Below are 22,248 nucleotides of genomic sequence, written 5' to 3'. Positions count from 1 at the left end.
GTGATCCGATGAGCGATCATCGTAACGAGAGGCATGATTTTCACCAAGAGTAACCAACTTTAATATCATAACCAGGAACTTTGCGACGGCGGAGACAATCTACGCCAGAATGAATGGAGTCTAGAAGAAAAACCGAAAAAAAGCAATAACAAATGAGAAGACAGGACAGAAAAAGATTAAGAACGGAAGAAAAAAGAAGGAAGAATACCAAAAAATGTCCAAAACAAGTAAGAAAATGAAGTAAAATTGAACAGAAATAGAGAATAAGCGGTTTAAAAAAGGAAAGAAACGGGATAGCAGGTGAAAAAGAAGTGGAGAAAATACTGAATCAGGAGAATGTAGAAAATAGAACAGATAAAGTGGGAAAACTGGCCAGAAAAGAAAATAAAATGGAGAGAAAAAAACAAGACAAAAGGTAAAAATGAAACTGAAAAGATAATCACAACGTGACAGAAAAGGACGAAAATCAGAACTTAATAAAAGGAAGAACGTAACAGACGAACGAAAAACTGGATATAAAAAGTGTTAGAAATCGCAAGAAGACAAAAAAAGAAAAAAGTCGAAACGGAATAGAAAATGACAAAGATCGCGACAGAAAACGAGGAGAAACGAACCGGAAAACGGAACAGAGATAACAGAGAGAAACAGCGGACAAAAAAAGGAAATACGAAAATGAAGAAGAAGAGAAACGAGACAAGAAAAGGAATATGGGGCCCTATTCTCACAGTCACTTCACCTCACCACACTTCTTTTACTTTCCTGTCACCTCACCTTACAGGCCCCATTTGATTTATACAGTCACCCAGTTAGGTGAGGTGACTGTGAGAACAGGGCCCATGGAACAGGAAACAACAGAAACTAGAATTGAAAAGAAGAATAACGGTAGAAAAAGAAACCCGATAAAGAGGTCAAATGGGATATAAAAAGCGAAATGTGGGACAAGAAACTGGACAATGGGACATACAAAGAGGAAAAGAAAAACAGGTGAAACGGAAAGAAAAAGTAGAACAGAAGAGAAGAAACCAAAAATGAGAAAAAAAAATCGAAAACCATAGAGGAAATGGAAAAAAGAAGTCAAAACCCGTCAAAAACGGGGCTTAAAAAAAACATGGCAGAGATGAAGATGAAAAACGAGAAGGAAAAAAGATAAAAAGGGTTAGAAAAATACGAAAACTGAAAACGAAAAGAGAAAGGTAAAAGAGAAAAAAATTGAAAACGAGAAAGTAAATAACAAAAAAAAAAGTGTGAGAAGAATGAGAAAAGACAGGACCACAGATAAGAAAAAAATGGAATAGGAAAGGAAGTGAAACGAAACTAAAAACACGGACAGAAAAAGAAAACGTCAGAAAAAGAAGAAAAATAGATAGAAAATGAGAGCAAAAACCAAGAAAACAATACAGGAAAAAAGACAAAAAACGAAACAAAGTGACAAAAACGAGAATGGAAAAGAGAACAAACGAAACAGAAACATGTGAAAAATGTCAATTTTAATTTCAATGCTCGGTTTGAAGTAAAATTTCCAAGTTCAAATTAGTCCAAATCAAATTCTAATTTAGTGTTCAATGTCAAGTCCAATTTCAAATTCAATTATATGTCTGATCTTATGCCGAATTTCATGTCTAATTTAATTCCAATTTTAGGTTCAAATTTAAGTCAAATTTAATATTTGAATTAAATATTAAATATTAAATATTAAATTAAAGTCCAATTTAAATCCAATTTGTGTCCAATTTCAAGCAGAATAAATTTTAATTTCAAGTCCAATTTGAAGTCAAGTTTAATTTCAAATCTAATTCCAAGACTAATTTAATTCCAATTTGTAATAAAATCCCGAGTAAATGATTATAACAAACATATAACAAAAAAATATCTCAATTAGATAGAAATAACAGAACTTGTTATATTTTTGATCAGACAAAATAATGAGGCTAACAGAATTATTACAAGTTTTGCTCTTATATCAAAATTTGTTATAATTTTGTTACTGAGCAATTTCAGCTTGTTCCAGCTTGCAAACGGTTTGTCTCGACTAGTTTTGATTGCAATGAAGTTTTGCTAATTACAATCCCGCACCGAATGATTTTCCATGAAATATTTTTTTTTGTCAAGAGTAACTTTTAAAAAGAGCGTATTTAGAAATTAGAATATTTTTTTCAAAAAATTCTATCTCGAAAACTATTTATTTTATGAAAATGACGTCAAAGCAAAATTCGTAGTAAATCAAGTGTATTTTCAGTAAACAATTACACTGAAAGAAAAAGCTTTGCAAATACGCGATAAAAATCATAAATTGTGAATTATCTCAAAACATGTCTTTTTTTAAAGATTTTTTTAGCGTAAATAATGCTCTAAAATCTGGTAAAGAGCTCTTTCGGAATTTTTATAATCTTTGAAAATTGACAAGTTTTTGTAAAACTAAAATAAAATCAAGTTCTACGCATTATATCATATAAACTTTTTTCTTAGGTCGTTCTCAAATTATTGCAAATTTAAAATCTAAAAGTCGCGTATTAGGGTAATTCTACGCGAAGTATCCGAGATGTAATCGACCTTGACGGATTTGAACCAAATTTTGTCAGATTGTTTGTTTTAGGTCAGAATGTAAAAATCCTAAATTTGGTGCTGGTTGGTCCTCCCCACGATTAATGCGAGCAAGAACTAGCAACATGTCGCATTCTACATGTTGCTAAAAAATTGCCTAATCTAAATGCACCTTAAGAAACATACTCGATGCAGTAACACACCGCTCCTGGCAAGTCGCGCTTGAGGAACCTCATGCAGTTTATTACTAGAAATTAAAGAACGTATTGACGTCTTGGTTTAAATAACCTAAAGAGTTATTTTTGAATGTCATTGTAGAATTTCATATATGAGAGAACCAGTTTTTTTAGTTAATGCTATATGCTATATGCTTGGACTGAACATAACTGAGATAAAATAAAATCTTATCATATTCTTGGTTTATGTATGTTTACAAAGTTTAAAAGTAGTTAAAATTTTCTCAAACCTTTACCAACAAAACAAAAGAATTATCTAAATAGTTCGCATAATTACTGAGGAATAGATTCTTCTACATATCATTTATTTATTTATTTATTTATTTACTTTTTAATTAGGCTTTCAACCGTTCACATCATTTAAATAATTAATTTCATGGTTGTTTTTAATCTTTTCTGCGGCTGAATCTTGCTAAAATGAACAGAAAAGTTTACAGACTCGAAAACTGAAACATAGGAGTCATTGCATTATTCAGGCTTTATTCTCGGTTTTTTGCTCAGTAGATGCTCATTTGACTACAACGCCTCAACTAAACCGAATTCGAAAAACTAGTGTAAAGGGCGATTGTGGAGCTAATTATTATCTACATTATTGTTGAAGAAAGTATAGTTCTATCGTTTGTATTGATGGCGCTATGTGGCTGCTACCCCGTTGGTAGCAAAAAGAGTACTCATTTGTAGCAATCGGGGTAGCAATCGCATAGCGCCGTAAATAAAAAAGATAGAACTATACTTTCTTCAACAATAATATAGATAATAATAAGCTCTACAAACGCCCTTTACACTACTTTTTCGAATTCTTTTTAGTTGAGGCGCTGTAGTCAATTGAGCATCTACTGAGCAAAAAACCAAGAATGAAGCCTGGCATTATTTTCTTATATGGTAGGTGTTAAATCAGACCGGACCAAGTCGCAAAATTTAAAAAAATAAGTTAATGACAGCAAACGATTGATAATTTCCTAAGCTATATTTTACTCTAATCAGATTACATAAATGTTGCAAACAGCCAAAGATATTAAATGATTTCGAATGATTGATAGCTAACAGCAGCAACTTAAACTACACAGCAGCAGCAAACTTTGAACGTGTTTTTCTCGAAATCACTCAGTTGGTTCGGTTTGACTTAACACCGATCATATATGGTCGTCGTTAAGTCAAACCGAACCAAGCGACAAAACTCTTCTAGAAAAACGTGATCAAAGTTTGTTGCTCTGTATGTTTAATACCTATCAATCGTTCGAAATCATCTGATAACTATGGCTGTTTGCAATATTTATGATAGTCTGATTAAAGTAAAATGCAGCTTAGAAAATTGTTGATCGCTAGCTATCATTAACTCATTTTTTGAATTTGCGACTTGGTCCAGTCTGATCTAACACCGGCCATATTTAATGGCAATTCGTGCAACATTCTTAACCGTTATGTGTGCAACAGGGTACCCGGGTACCTTTTCAGTTTTAAAATAGTTATAACTCATTCAATTTAAAACATACGTCATTGAAATTTTTCGACACCGTAAAACTCGTTGATCTTAATTAATTAAGGGTTTTTTGGTGCATATCCATAAAGGGGATTAGCAATGGGAGGCACTTGAATTTTTTTATTACGTAGGAGGGCGACAAGGGTACCCGGGTACCCATGATTTGCTATGTTCATAACTTTGACTATCTTGAACCGATTTGGATGAAACCAGTGGCATTTGATTCGTACATTTATCTAGTTTTGATTAGTTTAAGCATTTGGCCATCATTTGACATGTAGTTCCTGGGAATCGGTAATTCCGGAGCAACGTCCGGTAAAACGTGGGAAGCCGCTTGTTTTGGAAGAATATCAGCTTTCAGCAAAGCCATTAGTTTTGAACTTGACATTTTGGATCCTTTTTTTATCTTATATAAATTGGTGACTTCGCATTGGCCATTCCAGAATTTGGTTCCTGTAGGGTTACAGATGACCAGTTGGGTGCCTAATCCCATATTAGAATTGGTTTAGCGGATCTTTTAAATGTTTTGAACTGATATGGCCAGTTTAGTACTGATTAATAATTTCGGAACTGGTTCCAAATGTATAACGGATGGTTCTACGTTTTGAACTGTTCTGATTATCTTAAATCATGCGGTATCATCTGTGACCCCGTAGAAACCATTTTCGAAATAACCAATCAAAATACATCGAAATGTAAAAAATATCACCTACCGAATTAATTCCAAGAACTTTGAAACCCATACTGCTAGGTTTTACCTCCAATCCTAGACTGGCCACCCATGACCCCACAGGAACCTACTCCGGAATGGCCAACCTGATTCATCTCATTATATGAAATAGTTCATTGTATGAATTTTTAGCGTTTTTATATCCGCATGACAGATTTTCCTGCAATACAAACAGTTCTCTACCTCACAGCGGACACTCTGTCGGAATTCCGGATTTTCGGGCCCCGTATGTCTTTTAACGGCCAAACGGCCAGATAATTCAAAACTAGATAAATTAACGAATCAAATGACACCTATTTCATCAAAATCGGTTTAAAATTGTTGATGTTATAACAATATCAATTTTGGGTACCCGCGTACCCTTCTCGCCCTGCTAAAGGTGCTTTTTTTTTGTCGCACACATAACGGTTAAAGTGGCGCAACATATCATGATTCAATTTCTTTGTCTTCTTGATTGGCTTTGGATTGAACGCTTATTTTCTATTTATAGACAGCTCGAAGCAAAAACTGACAACCCCGAATGAGCTATCGGCCAAATCATATAAGCATTTAATCTACCTTCATTCAAGAGTAGTTCTAACACAGAGGTTAAGACTGTTGCATTCTGTGCGATGTGTCGTGAGTTCAATCCCGGCCGCGACCGGAACGATTTTTCAAATGTATGAAAGTTTTTTCTGTGCTATTTGTGAATGTTCCTGATAAATAGTTGTACTATTTTTGGCAATTTAGCCGAAATAAAATGTCGATATAGCAGATAAAGGCAAAGAAGTTTTTGTTATATTTTAACAAAATTATAACAAAACCTGTTACAAATATCATAACAAATTTTGATATAATTTTGTTCAAAACATAACAAATTTTGTTACATTTCTGCTACTGCTGCTAAGAAGTTCTGATAGAATTTTTGTTATTTTAACTACTAACGAGACCAAAATTATATCAAATTATGTTAGAAATACCGTCATAACAGAATATCATGATTTGTTATAATTTTGTTATGTTTGTCTGATCGGGATTCAATCTCAATTTCAAGTAAAACTGTTTTAACCATCCTTCACTTGGGTCGTTTTATACTGTACAACGCCTGTGAAGCGTTACGACGCCTAATTTATTTTGGACATTTTCCATTTGATTTTGCCGTAAAAGTTCAAAATAGCGTACGCGTAACGCATGTCGAAAATATATAAATCCGTTTCTATAGGCCAAAAAATCTTTTGAAAGGTCGCGTTGCTCACCTTTATTGTTTCTGGCTTGGCACGCTAGTGTTTACATAATAATAACGATTTCCCTTCCAGAATCTAACACACATGCCATCATCACTTTCTATCACTACTAAAACGCCATGATAATTTTACTTACAGTAGTCTTCCCCCGCCAAATAACGACAGAATGGACGTGTCGGTAGATTTCCCTATTCCGATGGTCCGATCCACCAGCAGCGTTGTGTACTCTCCGTACAGAATGACACCGTACGGCAGTCCAAGCGACGCGACCGAGGCCAACAGGATTCCAACAATGGTAGCACATACTTCGCCCCACGTTGCAAATCGAAACTGCAAAATGGATACAAAGAAACATGCATGCATTCGGGCATCTCCGTTACTGCCGCTACTATGCAGCAGATGGTGTATATTCCATCTAGGATAACGATCTTACCAGTTTGCAGTACGAAACGGATTTGTAGTCGCTGCGGGCACCGAGAGCTTTCTCTGGTGCTTTACTGAACTTTACGTTCAGAATGTCCTTGGAGCCTTTGTAGCTGGACAGGGACATCGCATCGTTGCTGATGCCATTCTTGAGATTCACCGATTGCTGCGACCCATTGCATTGAGGATAGTTTTTGTTTGTCATTTTGAGTGCTGCCGTTCAGGATCAATCAACTGGAAGTGTATAGTAATGTGCAAAAGAATAATTGTTAAAGCAGTTACGAAACCGTTGTGGTTTACTAAAGCAGAATAATTTATGATAGGAAAAATGGTTATAACTAGATACTAATGTAACGTGATAGGTATTAGATTCAATTTGTGACAAGACTCACATATTCTATGATAAATTTCATTTGACTACTGTGACTGGGTGATTCAGTGATCAATAAGTAAGGATAGTGAATCAAACTGTTTCTATATGCCTTATTTTATTATTTTTCGTTCTTTATTTTACGCTCTTGCTTTAAAGTATTACTCAGTAGGGCACAAACTGTTAGAAAAGGGTACATATTTTAAGCAATCTAAGCGGATCATTGATTGTTTTACCTCATTATAAACGATAGGTTGACTAAGTTGGGGATATCAGCATGCCAATCTTCTTGTTAACTTTAGTTCTTCAAGCGGCTACCACTAAAAATCACTATTATTAAGCTAAATTGCTGATTTTTACAAGAAAAATTGAGGCGCTGAAACTATTTTTAATCCGCCGGAACGCATTTTAAGCACGTAGGTGCTATCTTAAGCAATCCTGAATTTTACTTATATATTGTTAACTTTTTTCACTTAAATTATCACTGTTATAAGTTTGCGACCACAACGTCAAATGACGCAACTGTCCAAAACACAGTTTGTATGCCTTACTTCTATGGTTAAGTTATTCAAGATGATGTTTTAATCAAAAAATTCTGCTGAAAATATGAACAAAATACTGTACTTTAAACTCATTTATTTACAACTGATTAAAACAAACGACCCCTGATTAATCGGTTCCTTACCCTAATTCATTTCCACTAATCGAATTTCCAATTAAAATAAAATTTAAATGGCGTTCAAATTGATTACTCTAAGCCTATAGTAACTACACTTCAAGTGAAAATTCAACGCAATTAACACCTGATATGATTAGCGCGTCATATTGGCTTAATTGTTTACTAACGGCAACATGCTACTGACCCTCCAACCGAGGGAAGTCTTCTAATTAGATTCGATTCACTTCGGTGATCAAACAATAGGTAGTCAAGTAATTTTTCCAGTCGCCCAACCGGCACCCTTTACCAAGTTTAAAATGCAAATCAATCTAAGAGATGCGGGAACAAGCGAAGTAGATAAATCAATTGCAAGTTATCAGATGTTATCCGCACAATCATCAGAGCAGGAAATGCCGCGACAATTGTCGATGCTCATACCGACGGCGCTTGCGGTTTATAGTGACATGCATATGAACCCTTAACCACGTGTAGGTACTCTCCGTAGTTGTGAAGGTGGAACCGACATGCTGTACAAAATATCAATTCAATGTGCCTGTCGAGTGCTGTTTCATTGGCAAATGATGGAAAATCCTGCTAACCAGCTGATCGGTAATGGGATAATTCATCTACCTGTTGCAGGTAGATGTCTCTTAGTAACACTAATTTAAGTAAGCATAAATTAACAAAGGATTTTTTTAAATTTTTTTGGATTAGTGAAGTAAAATTTTATTCTGGTGCTATTTTTTTCAACTTCTTTGTAATAAAAGTATTCCGCGTTGGAAAAAATGCTTCGCATCGCATGCTTGCATCGATCGAAATCTATGCTAGTAGCTAGTCAAACGGCAACAAATCGGGCGAATATGGCGGGTGGAGTATAACTCCTTAGCCGCTATTCTCCGAATATTTTATAACTTTTTTAAAGCCTTTTTTTAACTTTTAAAGTCTATTACCTGACTCTGGCCGTACATTGAGTTAAAGTTGTTGTGATTTATTCCATTCTAGTATGATATACTACGTTTTAATCTTGGCATCCACTTCATCAGGAAGTGGTTAACTATAGTGTGATAGATATCAATCAGCCATACTGTGGTTTACATAACCAATTATTTCAATTCGTGGCGCAGAGCAGATTAATCACGGAAGTCTCTATTACCTCATTTTACGCTCTATTATTACTTTATGATTGCAGAGCAAATGTTTCGAAGATTCGCATTCTATAAAATTGATCTCTTGAAAGGTTGAAGCTCAGCTTATTTAATACACCAAAAAACTGTAGTTTTAGTTCCTCATTCTATCGTATAAGAAATTCACTACCAATTATCAGCTAGTAATAGTAACCAAGTTCGAATAAGAATCGTGTTTTTGTGATTTGGAATCTATTAAATTATGTTTCTCATTGAAGTTTCTTCTCTGCAAAGCAAAGCCTTGGGCTTAAACGTCTTTTCTATGACTTAACCCTTCTTTATCGACAGACTTCACAGCCGGCTATTAGAGTACAGGACAGTTACAGGGCTAGTGCAACAATCCTACTGACTCTATCTAGAAGTTTCTTTTTTGATCCCAGCCAAATACTCTTCGTATTCTACAGGCTAAAACTATTTATAACCATTGGTGGAACAGGGGGGCTAAGACCTCCCTGGGAGAGATTTAGCCCCCCTAGAAAAATGGAGCTGGCCGACCGAATAGAATGGTCGAAAAAAATGCTGTGGGCTATAGCCCCCCTAGAAATAAGCGCTTGTTCCGTCAATGTTTATAACGCTCTTAAAAGATAACACGACATTTTTGTGAAAAACTTGAACGTCGTCCGATCTTCAGATTTTTTCAACCTGCACAACAAGCATGCCTTCTTGAAAATCTCAATCTCTGGGAAAAGTAGTTTTGCCTGTAGTACAAAAACCTTGAGTAAAATGGGACAAAATAGACTTCTAGATTATGTTGCATTAAAATAAAACTGTTCATATACCTTCTTTCCTTACCATAGAATTCCAAATTAGATAGAGTTTGTACATGATTCTTCTAAAACTATTAGAAAATAGTGGTGAATGGGGCAAAATTGCTTATCCCCATCAAATTTGGAAAATTGGGGCAAATGGCCGCCAATCGATTTCTCGTGATTTTTTACATAAGAAAAGTCACACTTTACGCCTTAAAAAAAGCGACGACAAAAAGTTCATAAAAGGTCGATTTTGACCACTGTCCACGTTTGCGATTCTCCACACAATTGTGAGAAACGTGCCGCTCGAGCTACAATTTCTTGTGGACTATTACTTGTTAAAATTTAAATTTCTATCAGAATCATAATTGAAACTCTGAAGTTGTGTAATGATATTGAAAAGTCCGTTTCGATCCATATCTGTGTAATGATATTGAAACGTCCGTTTTGATCCATGTCAGTCTATGAATCTAAGATAGATAAGACTATTAGTGTTATCTAACGATTTCAGTAATGAAAATGGAGACTGTGTTGCTTTCAGGAAAAATTGCGCAAAATATGTATTGACAAAATATATATCTTCAAATCTTCTATTCAGTATCATCTAGTGTGTGTTTAGAGATTTTTACGGTTATTAACCTAATAGATAGCAGAATCAATAAATATGATAACAACCCAACTGAGAAGAGACCTACTTTGCATAGTTGAATGATAAATAAACAATGTTTTAATCAGCTGAGAACAACAGAACGGTACGGAAATTCTGTTCCTCAAACCGAGCGACGTTTCATAGTATAATACCTACCTTGCTCTACGGCGGCATGACGAATGCTGTGTAACTTGGAACTAGGATGCTTAACACATGACGAATGCAAAAACAAAAAACACGTGCCGGCACACGTCGCGTGAACTTTGATAAATTCATTGGCCATGGTTTTTATAGATAATAATAATATACCTGCAATAATATTTAACACGAAGTTAAGCCTGTTTGGCGGAATTTTCGATTTTCTTGTGTTACAGATATGTCATCGTCAAGAGTAACCTTCTCCGATACGGAAGTAGCGTGAATGTGATCTGTGATGTGATAGTAAATTTGAGAAAAACTTGCAACTCTCAAAATCTGCCAATTGACCGAATCAGGCACTGAAAATGGCACAACACGCATCGAAAACCAAAGCATATTTAGATTTAAATGACTTGCAAACAAAAATTAGTTTTATTTGAGGGTATCAATAAAAACAGAGAAAAACAAAGACAAAGAGCGTTGTCATAGTATTATCTCGGAACATGTGCTACAGTCACGTGAAGCGTTATATTATATTCGATTTATTTTTGACGCTAAGTCAATAATCTACCATGGTTATATTTACAGCTTACGCTTCTTTCCACATTAACCGAGATAATTAGATGGAAAAAGAAGCGGTTGACTTGCTTAGACAGATCCGGGAATCGAAGCTGATTTCAGTGCCTGAACTTATTGGTTCTACATTCGTCATAATCTGGAATAAGCATTGCTTTTGATTCGTTTCGTGATTATTCGCTGGTGGGGTAGAGCTAGACTTTTAGAGTTCTATTTTGGTTGTATTTTATTTTATTTTCATCAGAACTCTATAGGCAGGTTATAGGTCTAAAGGTCTTTTGGTTCAAAACTTCGCTTTATATCATTACTGTAAATTCTTACCGCAGTGACAGCTTGCATGATCTAGCCAAAACATAATGGGATGATCATTGAATTGAATGAATGGCAAAATTCACTTCTGGAGGTACTCCTTTTCATAAAGACCCGATTTCTTCATCTTATACTTGAGGAACACCTAAGTTTTCTGACCACAACTGCACGTGCCCCGCCTGATCATTAGTTTGCGTGTCAATAGTTTTTTCAGGAACATCTCCGGCAATGATAAGTGCCGGATTTTTAAGCCATGGTATTTGCTCGCCGTCCGCCTTCACGTGCGTCTCCTCATCCTTAAGAATGCTTCCGTCAAAATTGGTCAGCACTTGATCGGAAAGCTTTCGAATACGGATAATGACCACAGTGGCACACATTTGTTTGCTTACTGACTCGGTAGGACGTGAAACCTTGCCGAAGGCGAATTTTTCGTATTGCACTGCGGGCGGCACCGAAACTTTTCAACAAATTACAATCCGAAATATGGTTTTGATGTGGCTGATGACGGTCCATTTTAATCACGCCTTCGCGGACCACAATTGGTTTTTAAGATGATTGAGCATGATTTTTTGTTTTGTTTTGAATATTTTTTTTCCCATGTGTGGACTCTTCACTGCGACCAGCATAGTTGATCTATAGTGATACCGAATGGGTGTTTGCTGTATAACCTGCACGGCATTTCTTTTTGCTATAATCGCTATTGAATGAGCGATATGCTTATTAAAATTTATGCGTGCTTGTGTGTATTAGGGTTTACCCTTCCTTCAAAACTTGATCTACTTTACCCCCTTATTACTCGCTGCCAGTACTATCCCATATTATAGCCGTCCCTGGCGAGGACTCATTCGTACCTCTGACCAGTACACTTAACTATAGGAGGGACATTTGCACTGTCAAGAGGCTTCAGAGGGTAAATATAGCATTCAGCATGAAGGTAGGGTAAATGAGGGGCCTGAGAATTAACCCATGCTAAAGTCACTTGACAAGGAATGGTTTGATTCTACTAAGATTCGAACCCACGACCACTCGCTTGTCAAAGCAGATTCGATAACCTTGCGGCTACGGAGCCCCCCCCCCCCGGAGTTTTGAATATAGTGATTTTAACAGCTTGGATCATTCGTAACTTTTGCGGGGTTGGGATTTGAACCCAGGTCCTCGGCGTGAGAGGAGTGAATGCTGATCACTACACTGCAGGAGACAACTTTATACACAATATTGACCTAAGCAATGTCAACTTTGTGCTGATTGCAAGAAAAACTTTACATTCAAAACTGCGCAAGTGCTCATAAAAATTTAATTTCAGATTGAATCGTTTCAGTAACTTCGGCGCACTTTTACGTTATATACTAAGCAATAAGATGCCGAAAGAATTTAGGCTAAAATAGCGGAACTATTATGACCGATTGTGCACTTTGGAACAGTATAATTTTTCTTGCAATTGACAGGTTTGCCCAAAAAGAAACACCATTTAAAGTAAACACCATGTTAGTACTATGAAAAACATCTGGAACCTGTCTATCGGGGTTTACTTAGGTTTATTTGCACAGTGTGATACAAATGTGCCTGAGAGAGAGGAGACAGCTGTATTTGTTTTTGTGCATCAAACTGTCAGCGCGAACCGAGCAAGAACTGTCACTGTGGCAGGTAACCATGATTTCAAGTGCAGCTCATGCAATTTTTTTCTTATCGATCTGATACTCCTGCCAATACATGTAGCTTCCAATAAGTTTGTTTATTTTATACTAGAAAGGAGATAAATGCATTACTGGGATTAAAGCAACGCAAACCACAACTGCGCTGCATGTTTGAAATTGAGTTTCTGTAGAAAGGAATAGAGTTGTCAGTTCCCTGGCTCGAACTCAATCATAAACCGTTTGGTCCGTGACAGTACAAACGTCATGGACCAAACAGTAAGCACCATCTGCGCTAACGCACACATGTAACGAATTTGACAGCAACATAACCCTCTGCTGCGAACCGATAATTAAGACACTGCATCTTGTTGTGAGAGTCATTCATGCATGACTTGAACGAAATTGCATAATTTTAAATTTCCGTGTAAAATAATAAGAATAAAGGGTGTCCCACATGAAATTGCATCACGGGAAAAGCGCTGTAGAAAATTACCCATTGGGTAGCTTCTCTTGAAAATTTGAATAGAAGTAGTCTAGAGATTGTTAACACTGTATTTTTATCGTAGTCAGTTTTTCGGAAATTGGAAAAAATAACGAACGTCGAGAATTGATTTTGCGCAAGCACCTGGAAAATCCTCAACTCTCTCATCTGGACATCGGAATACAACTCGGAATCGTGCAATCAACGGTGAGTCATGTGATTAAACGTTACTACGAAACTCTGAGCATCGAATAGAAGGAGAAATACGGTCAGAATGGATGTTCCATTAGTGATTAGGATCACATTCACAAGCGTGTCGTGAAAGCGTTTAAGTGGGATCCCAATGTTTCGGTCAGGGATGTGGCCAAAAAGTTGAATCTGTCCAAGTCTTTCGTTCAGCTTCCGGGGTTACTGTTCTTCACCGCCCATCAGCACAAGTTTGATGTTCTGGAAGAAGTAAGGAAGTAGAAACTTTCAAAGTTTGCCATGAAATACATGATTTGGCAAGCGCCATGCTCATGTGGCAAACGGAGTGCACCGTTCGTGACTACCGGGACTGTAAACGGGTAGATCTACCTCAAGGAGTGTCTACAGAAGCGTCTGCTTCCTCTGTTGAAGCAACACGATCGCTTGACTGGATCAAACTTCGTGGCACTATTCGAAGGATGGTCTGGAGTGGTACGAAGCCAACGTACGAAGACAACCCACATGAACCCCCCAACGCACGGGAACTAAGGCCCATCGAAAAATACTGGGCTATTATGAAGCAAGCACTACGGAAGCATCCCGAGGAGAACTAAGCTGTGGAAGACATGAAGAAAAAGTGGATTTCCATACAGAAGAAGCAGCAGCCAGATGTTGTACAGCACCTTATGACTGAAGTTAAGCGTAAGGTGCGAGCATACGGTTATGGCATTGAAGCTGAATGAAATAAGTATGCCAAAAGCTTACTAATGGGTTATATTTTATTGTATGTAAGTTTGAAAAGGATCGGTCAACTAGGTAATTTTCTACAGCGCTTTTTCCGTTATGCAATTTGATGTGGAACACCCTTTATCACTAACAAAGACCAAGACTATATTGAATATATCATATTCAAGGAAATAGTCCGTAAGATTGCACAAGCAAACTAACTCAACATGACATGGAAGTGGGACACGGTAATGTCTTTGCATCTTTGAATTTCATTTTATTTTTGAAATTGTACCTTTCAATTTTTGAATTATTTTGATGTTTATTTTTCCATTTTGTGTGATGGAAACAAGTTCAATTTCGACGACACCGATAGATTTACGGAATATTTACAAAAGGATCCAGAGTACTTCTTCACTCACTCGCAATATGGGAGAAAAATTATTAACGATTTGGACCGAGTTTTGAAGCATGCAAAACAGTGACATCTTGCAAGATCTTGTTGCATTAGTTGCATTCTAAGCGAAATACCGATCTAAAAAAATGGTGTTCTAGGCTCCAGCAAGACAACACTAGTATTCACACTAATTTGGCTATAAACTCATAGTTTGGTACCGGGAAAATAGAACTATTTCAGTGATCATCCTGCAGCCCGGATTTAAATCCGATGAAGAACATCTGAAGAACTATAATCATAAACCATATCTTAAGAATTGTTATTCAATGGAATTTAGCCGTCAAAAAACAATACAGTTGGGTTTCGAATTTGGCATGGTTCAATTCTGGCAAGGTTCGATTTTAGCATGCCTCGATTTTGGCAACAAAAGTATTCGTTTTTGTCAACACAAGATATTTCACTTCTAAAAATATGCTTAAATATCAATCAGTTTCCGCGTACATGCTTTGAATGACGAAAAAATAATGCCCTGAGAATGTTAAGGGGACATGAACGACTAAAATTTTTGAAAAAATCATAATTTTTTTATTTCAGATTTTAATTTTGCAATCTTTTCCGCTTATTTTGATACTAATTTTGTAATGATCCGACCACGGGAAGTGGTCGAAAAACGATCATACACATAGGCATTCCAGTGCAGCGTGGAACAACGTCGGCGGAATAAAACGCCGCTCCTGGAACACCACGATTTTCAAACTTTATGTAGCTTTTTCTCGGAAACTACACAACGTATTGGACCAAACTTTTTTTTGTTTTGTTGGTAGTAGCTTGGCAAAAGCTTTTATAATTTGTATGTGGCAGGTTCGGAAGCGGAGATTCTTGAAATGGAAATTTCTATAATCTAGTAGTGTTCAGTATACAATACAATAAAAAAAATTTGGTCTGTTTTCAGTATAAATATTAAGAACAAAGTCGTTGCATACGTTAAATTTGTGATGCGTGTTGAGGCACCAGTTTTCGATCCCCGATCCAACTTTTGTCGCCCCTGTGCTGCAGTTTTCGCCACCCCCAGAAACATCGTTTGCATCTTGTTATGGTCTAAAAATTTAAGTTTTTTTTTCAAATAGTAGAATCAATTTTCAGTTGAATACTGAAAAGAGAATGGAAATCCGTTGAGAAACAACCTCATCACTGATTCCCATGGTGTACTTAGAACGGTCCAATGAAATTCGCCAATGGCGGAACCAGATCACCTGCTCAAGGCAAAAAATTCATCTCATTCTGAGGACACTAACTGAAAATAATTCCAATTTGTGTCATGTAACCATAACTATGTCTAAATTAATGAAAAGGTTATAATAAATGTTACCTAAATAACAATAAAACAGCTGTGAACCGCAACACAGTGGGGCGACTCCATACAAACGCTGGCCAAGCAAAAAAATCTCTTTAAATCAAGGATAATATGTGGTTCTTAAGTAATTTGGGGGTGCTGAGCCCGATTTTCAGGTTTATTTTGCATTAGAACGTATATATTTTGTGTTAGGGAGAATTTTCAACTATTTTCAAGTATTTTTTAAGTATAATGACGTAGAAGAAATGAGGGTCATTTGGAAAACTATTGCAGATGGATTTTTATAGGATAAACTTACTTATGTGTCCATGTCCGCCGGTCCGGCAGAACAAAGGGATGAAATTAGAGATCTCCACTGCTGACGGTTACCCGCCATGGCTTTTACCTGTCGCCAGGACAGGATAGGATAAAACATTATATAAAACAATTCAAAGCAAGTATGAGCTTTAATAATCAACACAAAATCCATATAAGTTAATATTAATCAAAAATTAAAACCTTTCCCCTTATTAGTTTTCTTAATCTATTTTATCTCCATCTTCTTTTTTTCTTCTTCTTCTTCTCCTTCTGCAGAATCACTAGTTTCACGTTTCGTCTTCAATAGTAATATAGCGTTCTCAGAAAGATTTTTCTAATTACATTTTTCCGTTTCGAAGAAGCTATAAGGTTTATCCGGAGAAATAAGAAGACGAATAATTCTATCACGATTTGTATTTTCACACTTATTTTTGCATGTAAAATATTGTTTTATAAGGCAATAACCTTATTTTCGTGAGGGTCAATACCGGTGCAGTGGCTAGCATTCACGCCTCGCACACCGACGACAGTGGTTCAATGCTCAACCCCGCAGAAGTCACGAATGACCCGGGTTGTTAAAGTGACTATAATTAAACAAAAAAACTTATTTTTGTGCTTCTTCTGTCATTCGTCCTATCAGCAATATAGTTGTCTAGATTCATTTATGACCGCGAATTCAAATTCTTTGCATTGCAGTGGTCGTATTATATGAGGACTATACCCTGACGTAAAAGTTTTTGGTATACAAACAAAAAGTTTCAAATTTTTCTAAAATAATGTGTTCAAGAACTTGCTATAAGAAAATTTTTCAACCTTTTAATTAATTTCATATCAATACCCGTGATTTCAGAACTAATACCAGGATTGGCATAAGATCTTCGAGCTGAATTTCCGTCATTACTATCGCTGTATCCTCGAGATTTCCTCCAGCCTCTAAAATCTGGTCAATATGCAATATGGACCATACATTCGAAGCAGCCTATCCAACAATGTAAAGGAGATATCCCATAATTAAGATATCCACCGTTTACTTTGAGTGTTGGCATTTTGTCCATATTGTTGAATTCTGATATACCGTGCCGTATCGAAATCCGTACACCTAAGAGCTAGACAATTTTAAATGGTCAATATAAAATTATGATATTGTAATAAGCAATTCGTCATGTTTTCTTTTGACAGTATAATGCTCATTTTAACGTTATTTGGAATAACAGGAAGCTAAAATAATCCTAGTTATAAAAAACGAGATCAAAATGTGCATCTCTTGATTCAAAATCCATACACTTTTTTATGCCTGATTCAAAATCCGTACACCTGTGACTCAAAATCCGTACACCATGTTAAAAATCAATCAAGGTCCGCATAATTTTGAATCTAAATCCGTGTAAGCTTGATCGAAATGAGTTTAAAGTTTGTGGCTAATTTGTTTTTCTTTATTTGACTGATTGCTTCAAAAAATATACTTTTCTCGATAGTTGACGCATTGTATTTTAGTGCTGCTCATCTAAGAGTCGTTCACACGCACAGTAGGAACACTACAAGGAATCAATCTTTTTGTTTTTAAGCCAAATTATGGGTAATTGTTCATTTTCGGTCGGAAAGTTAAAATATCAGGTTTGGTACTGATTAAATATTGCCTCTATCCAAATCCATCCCACTTGTAACAAAACCTCGTTTGTGTTAAATGTTCTTACATTCTTTTCCTTATGCCTCAGGAAATATTAGGCTTAGAAACAAACTTTTTTGACATTTTAGAGTAAATTAACTTCACTTATAAACAATATATAACATTTTTTCTTGATTTTTGTTGCAAATTATACGGAAAGCTGAAAAATTGCAGAAAAGACTCCGGTATTTCGAGAGTACCAATACAATATAGTAGCTCTTATCGTAGTGACTGGAACTTAAACTATCTCGATTAGAGTGTCCCAAAATAGCACTATGTCAGAAAATCCGGGGGCTCACCCCTCAAATGATAGCTTTGGGTGTCACAATAAAACTTTTATATGACGTCAACATTGGTTGCCGCGATTTAGGGGTCGCACATTTGAGTTTTATGAAAAAATGGCATTTTTCAGGAGTAAATTCAAAATAATATTTTTAGAAATGTTATAATAGATGAAACAAGGTACCTAACTATTTTTTTCACAATCATTGGGATCTCATACATTCATAAAAAAATTATGGTGGCATGTCTGGAGTCATATTTGGTTGCAAAAATTTATGGAATTTGTCAAAAATTTAAAATTTTCGAAATTTCATTTAAATAAACGTCAAAACAGGGTATCGAACACTATCTCAGAGTAACGTATCTATACTGTATAGATGGGAAATTTTATGACGAACAACTTTGCCGAAGAAAGTATGGACGTATCTTCAAATCTCGCTGAGGTATTCACGTTTTTCTGAAGGCGGGACCAAACATATTTTCGTAATTTTCAAATTTTAGTAGTTCCACGTCAAAAAGGAGAATGATAAAACTTGAAGTATGTCTTTCAAACGTTACTTACGTGTTGGATAGGAAGAAATATGCACCTTCCACAGAATTTGGCACCATTTAGGCTCAAGAATCACTTTAAAAAAGGGCGTATTTATTTTAATAGGTACTATGTTTGAAAAATTGTATCTCTCGAAACTAGGGTTGCTGCAAAATGATTCCTAAGCGTGAGTTGTAGAAAATTGATTTTTCAAACTGAAAAAATAAACACTGAAATTTTTTTTGACCCTTTTTGTACTATCAGTAGATGGTAGAATCAGCAAGGTGTATTCAGGCAAATATTAATTCTAGTTGCTAACATGGTAATATAACGCGGATAACATATGAAAACGGCACGTTTATAATAAAAATATAAAATATTTTAAACTTTTTTTTAAATATCCTAAATACGGCTGCATTTAGAAGCTAATTACAACACAAGTGAACGTGAACGTTTAGAAGCTAATTACGACAACACGTGTTGTCAAGCACATATGAAGTTGTTCTAAAATTCAAATTACATATATGTATAACGAGAAATATAAGAATAGTAATAAGAAATATAATAAAAATCTTAGGTAACAAAATATTCATAAAAGTCGTTGTTCTACAAAATCCTTTGATAAATGTTGCTCCATTTCAGAAAAAGTCTCAAAATGTATCAAATCACCACTATTTTTCCAAAAATAAATCGAGGTTACCATTTCCTGAATATTTTAATTTTACATTTTTCCTGACTTTGGAGCATAGTGAATTTTTTTTCAGTCTTTATTTTTTCATGTTTAAAATTCATTTTTCAAAAACTCACGCTTAGGCTTCATTATGGAGCAAACCTAGTTTCAGGAGATACAATTTCTCAAACATAGCACCTATTAAAATAAATACGCCCTTTTTAGAAGTGATACTTGAGCCTAAATGGTGCCAAATTTTTTGGAAGGTGCATGTTTCCTCTTATCAAAAACGTAAGTGACGTTTAGAGTAAACAGTTCAAGTTTTTTCATTTACCTCTTGCACCTGAAACTGCTAAAATTTGAAAATTACAGAAATGTGATTTGTTCCGCCTTCAGAAAACGGTGAATATCTCAGCGAGATTTAAAGATACATCCTTACTTTCTTCGGTAAAGTTGTTCGTCATAAAATTTCCCATCTTTACAGTATAGCTACGTTGCTCTAAGACACTGTTTGATACCCTGTTTTGATGTTTAATTAAATGAAATTTCGAAAATTTTAAATTTTTGCCAAATTCAATAAATTTTTGTAACCAAATATGACTCCAGACATGCCACCATAACTTTTTTATGGATGTATTAGGTCCCAATGATTGTGAAAAAAATAGTTAGGTACCTTGTTTCATCTATTATAACATTTCTAAAAATATTTTTTTGAATTTACTCCTGAAAAATGCCATTTTTCCATAAAACTCAAATGTGCGACCCCTAAATCGCGGCAACCAATGTTGACGTCATATAAAAGTTTTGTTGTGACACCCTAAGCTATCATTTGAGGGGTGAGCCCCCGGGTTTTCTGACATAGTGCTATTTTGGGACACTCTAATCTCGATGCTTTTATTAAGGGATTATCCACCATGTATTATCGTAATTGCCATCTTCCAGTTTATCGACATATATTTAGTTTTAGTTATTTCCATTTTGTTTGGCAAAACATAGAATAGAGTTGGATCACTAAGGATACTGCACAGGTGTACGGATTTAGATTCAACTAGTAAAACTGAATCAAAATCCGTACAGTACTAATTATGATGAATAAATATTATTTCAATGCCATAATGAATGAAATTAAGCTGTAGAACGATAAACACCTTTAGTTCAAATTGATTTTCGGGATTTTAAATAGGAAAATCACTTCAAGTGCGCTTTACACTTCATTTTATTGGAAGTTATTTTCTTAGCAAATTGCTAACAACACAAAAGTAAAAAAGGGAATATTCGCACCATAATTTTTTCGGAATTTTTCAGAATTCTTGTTTTTGGAAGATGATAACTTTTGAACGCATAGTCAGAATGTTGTGATACTAATATCAAAATGTCAGGAAATCTTTTCTGAACATATTTTTCATATTGTCAATTCTAGGCAAATTTCGTATGTGGCTCTGGAGCTCCAAAAGCGAAGGCCGTCTACAGACGGTCTTACCCGTTAGAGGGTTAAGTCCTGACTAATACTGTTTTTTTAGTTTAAAACAAAAATTCTGTTCATGAAAATACATTTTTAAAAAAGAACCCCTGATTTGGGCCTAAAAACTGCTTCCAAAATTGGGCTTTTCGACGAAATTTCCCGTTAAACATAATCATCAGTAATATTGCAAAACTCTATGAGAAGATTATTTTTCAAATGTAGACACTTGAAGGTCAATCAGAGTGTCATCTTGAAATTACTTTCAACACATCCATCTGTCCTAATAAAAGTCAAAAGGAATTTGAATTTGAATCCACATTGTTTTTCACTTTCGTTTTAGTTCTTCAATCTGTGCTCCAAAATTTTTACGATGCTCCACCTGTTGCTATTTGCTCATACCGTTCAGAGTTTACTTTTTTCTCTTTAACTAGATGGTGCAAGTAAACATCATTCTATTCATAAATTACACACCTTTTTAAATATGTGTTTTCCTCTGCGTCAGAGTTTTACTATGATTGTCTTTGCAATAGATATGCCATTTAATATTAGTACATTTTAGGTACCTTATTAACGATCCGATAACGAGATTTCCTCTTCGATTTTTAAGGTTCACAACAGAGGTATGCTCTTGAAACGTCAGTATATTTTTTGGTTATTGCCACCGACAGCTTCTGCTATGATAATCACAGTTTGAATATACTTATTTTTTCTGCGTTGCAGTTTCTTTCAATTACATCTTAACTGCATGTTCATAAGGTCACTGTTCTTATGATGATATATCACTGGATGTTGTAGCACTATAACTTATCTGGATTTAAGCAGTTTAATCTTTACAGCACTTCGGTACCAACACGTTTTTTTGTTCAAATAGCTTCGCCTTCTAGCAGTGACTCTCAATTCTGCATCCGTTTCGCGCGACGATCCCCGATTGACTAACGCTCCGAACGAGAATTCTCGCACTCTACAGCTCCAGGCGTTTGTTATTCCCGCGCAGCATCATCATCACCATCATCATCGCCGCACGGCAGCCAGCCAGCAGTAGTATCAGTTTTCATTCAACAGCACGCGAGAAATGATTTACTTGAAACGGCTAGCACAGAACATGGCGCGAAACAAACGAACCTGCTACAAGCTGATCAAGTTTCGCGCCAGAGTCGTCGGACGCACTTCTCACTCACTTCCCGTGCGTGATTTTCTCGCAAGCAAGCGAACAAGAAGACTACCTCACCTGGGTTTGTTCAAACGGTGGAATTCCCATCGCACCTTTCGCCCACTCGAGGAAACGTAAACTTATGCAT

General features: G+C 35.7%; 1 protein-coding gene across 1 annotated transcript in view; it reads right to left on the bottom strand.

Moving 5' to 3' along the window:
• The window catches only part of LOC128736162 (uncharacterized), a 46,751-nt gene extending 24,921 nt beyond the window's left edge, over positions 1–21,830 (bottom strand). Inside the window, exons 1-3 of the mRNA XM_053830642.1 lie at positions 21,514–21,830; positions 6,644–6,867; positions 6,347–6,540 (exon numbers count right to left, since the gene is read on the bottom strand). Coding sequence (XP_053686617.1) covers positions 6,347–6,540; positions 6,644–6,838 — 389 coding nt within the window. The 5' untranslated portion in view covers positions 6,839–6,867; positions 21,514–21,830. The remainder of the gene's footprint in view (positions 1–6,346; positions 6,541–6,643; positions 6,868–21,513) is intronic.
• Positions 21,831–22,248: the final 418 nt, after the last annotated feature.

Source organism: Sabethes cyaneus, chromosome 2 (genome assembly GCF_943734655.1).
Source record: "Sabethes cyaneus chromosome 2, idSabCyanKW18_F2, whole genome shotgun sequence".
Lineage (NCBI taxonomy): Eukaryota > Metazoa > Arthropoda > Insecta > Diptera > Culicidae > Sabethes > Sabethes cyaneus.
The sequence above is the reverse complement of the archived record's forward strand: the minus strand, read 5'-3'. Positions and strand labels throughout refer to the sequence as shown.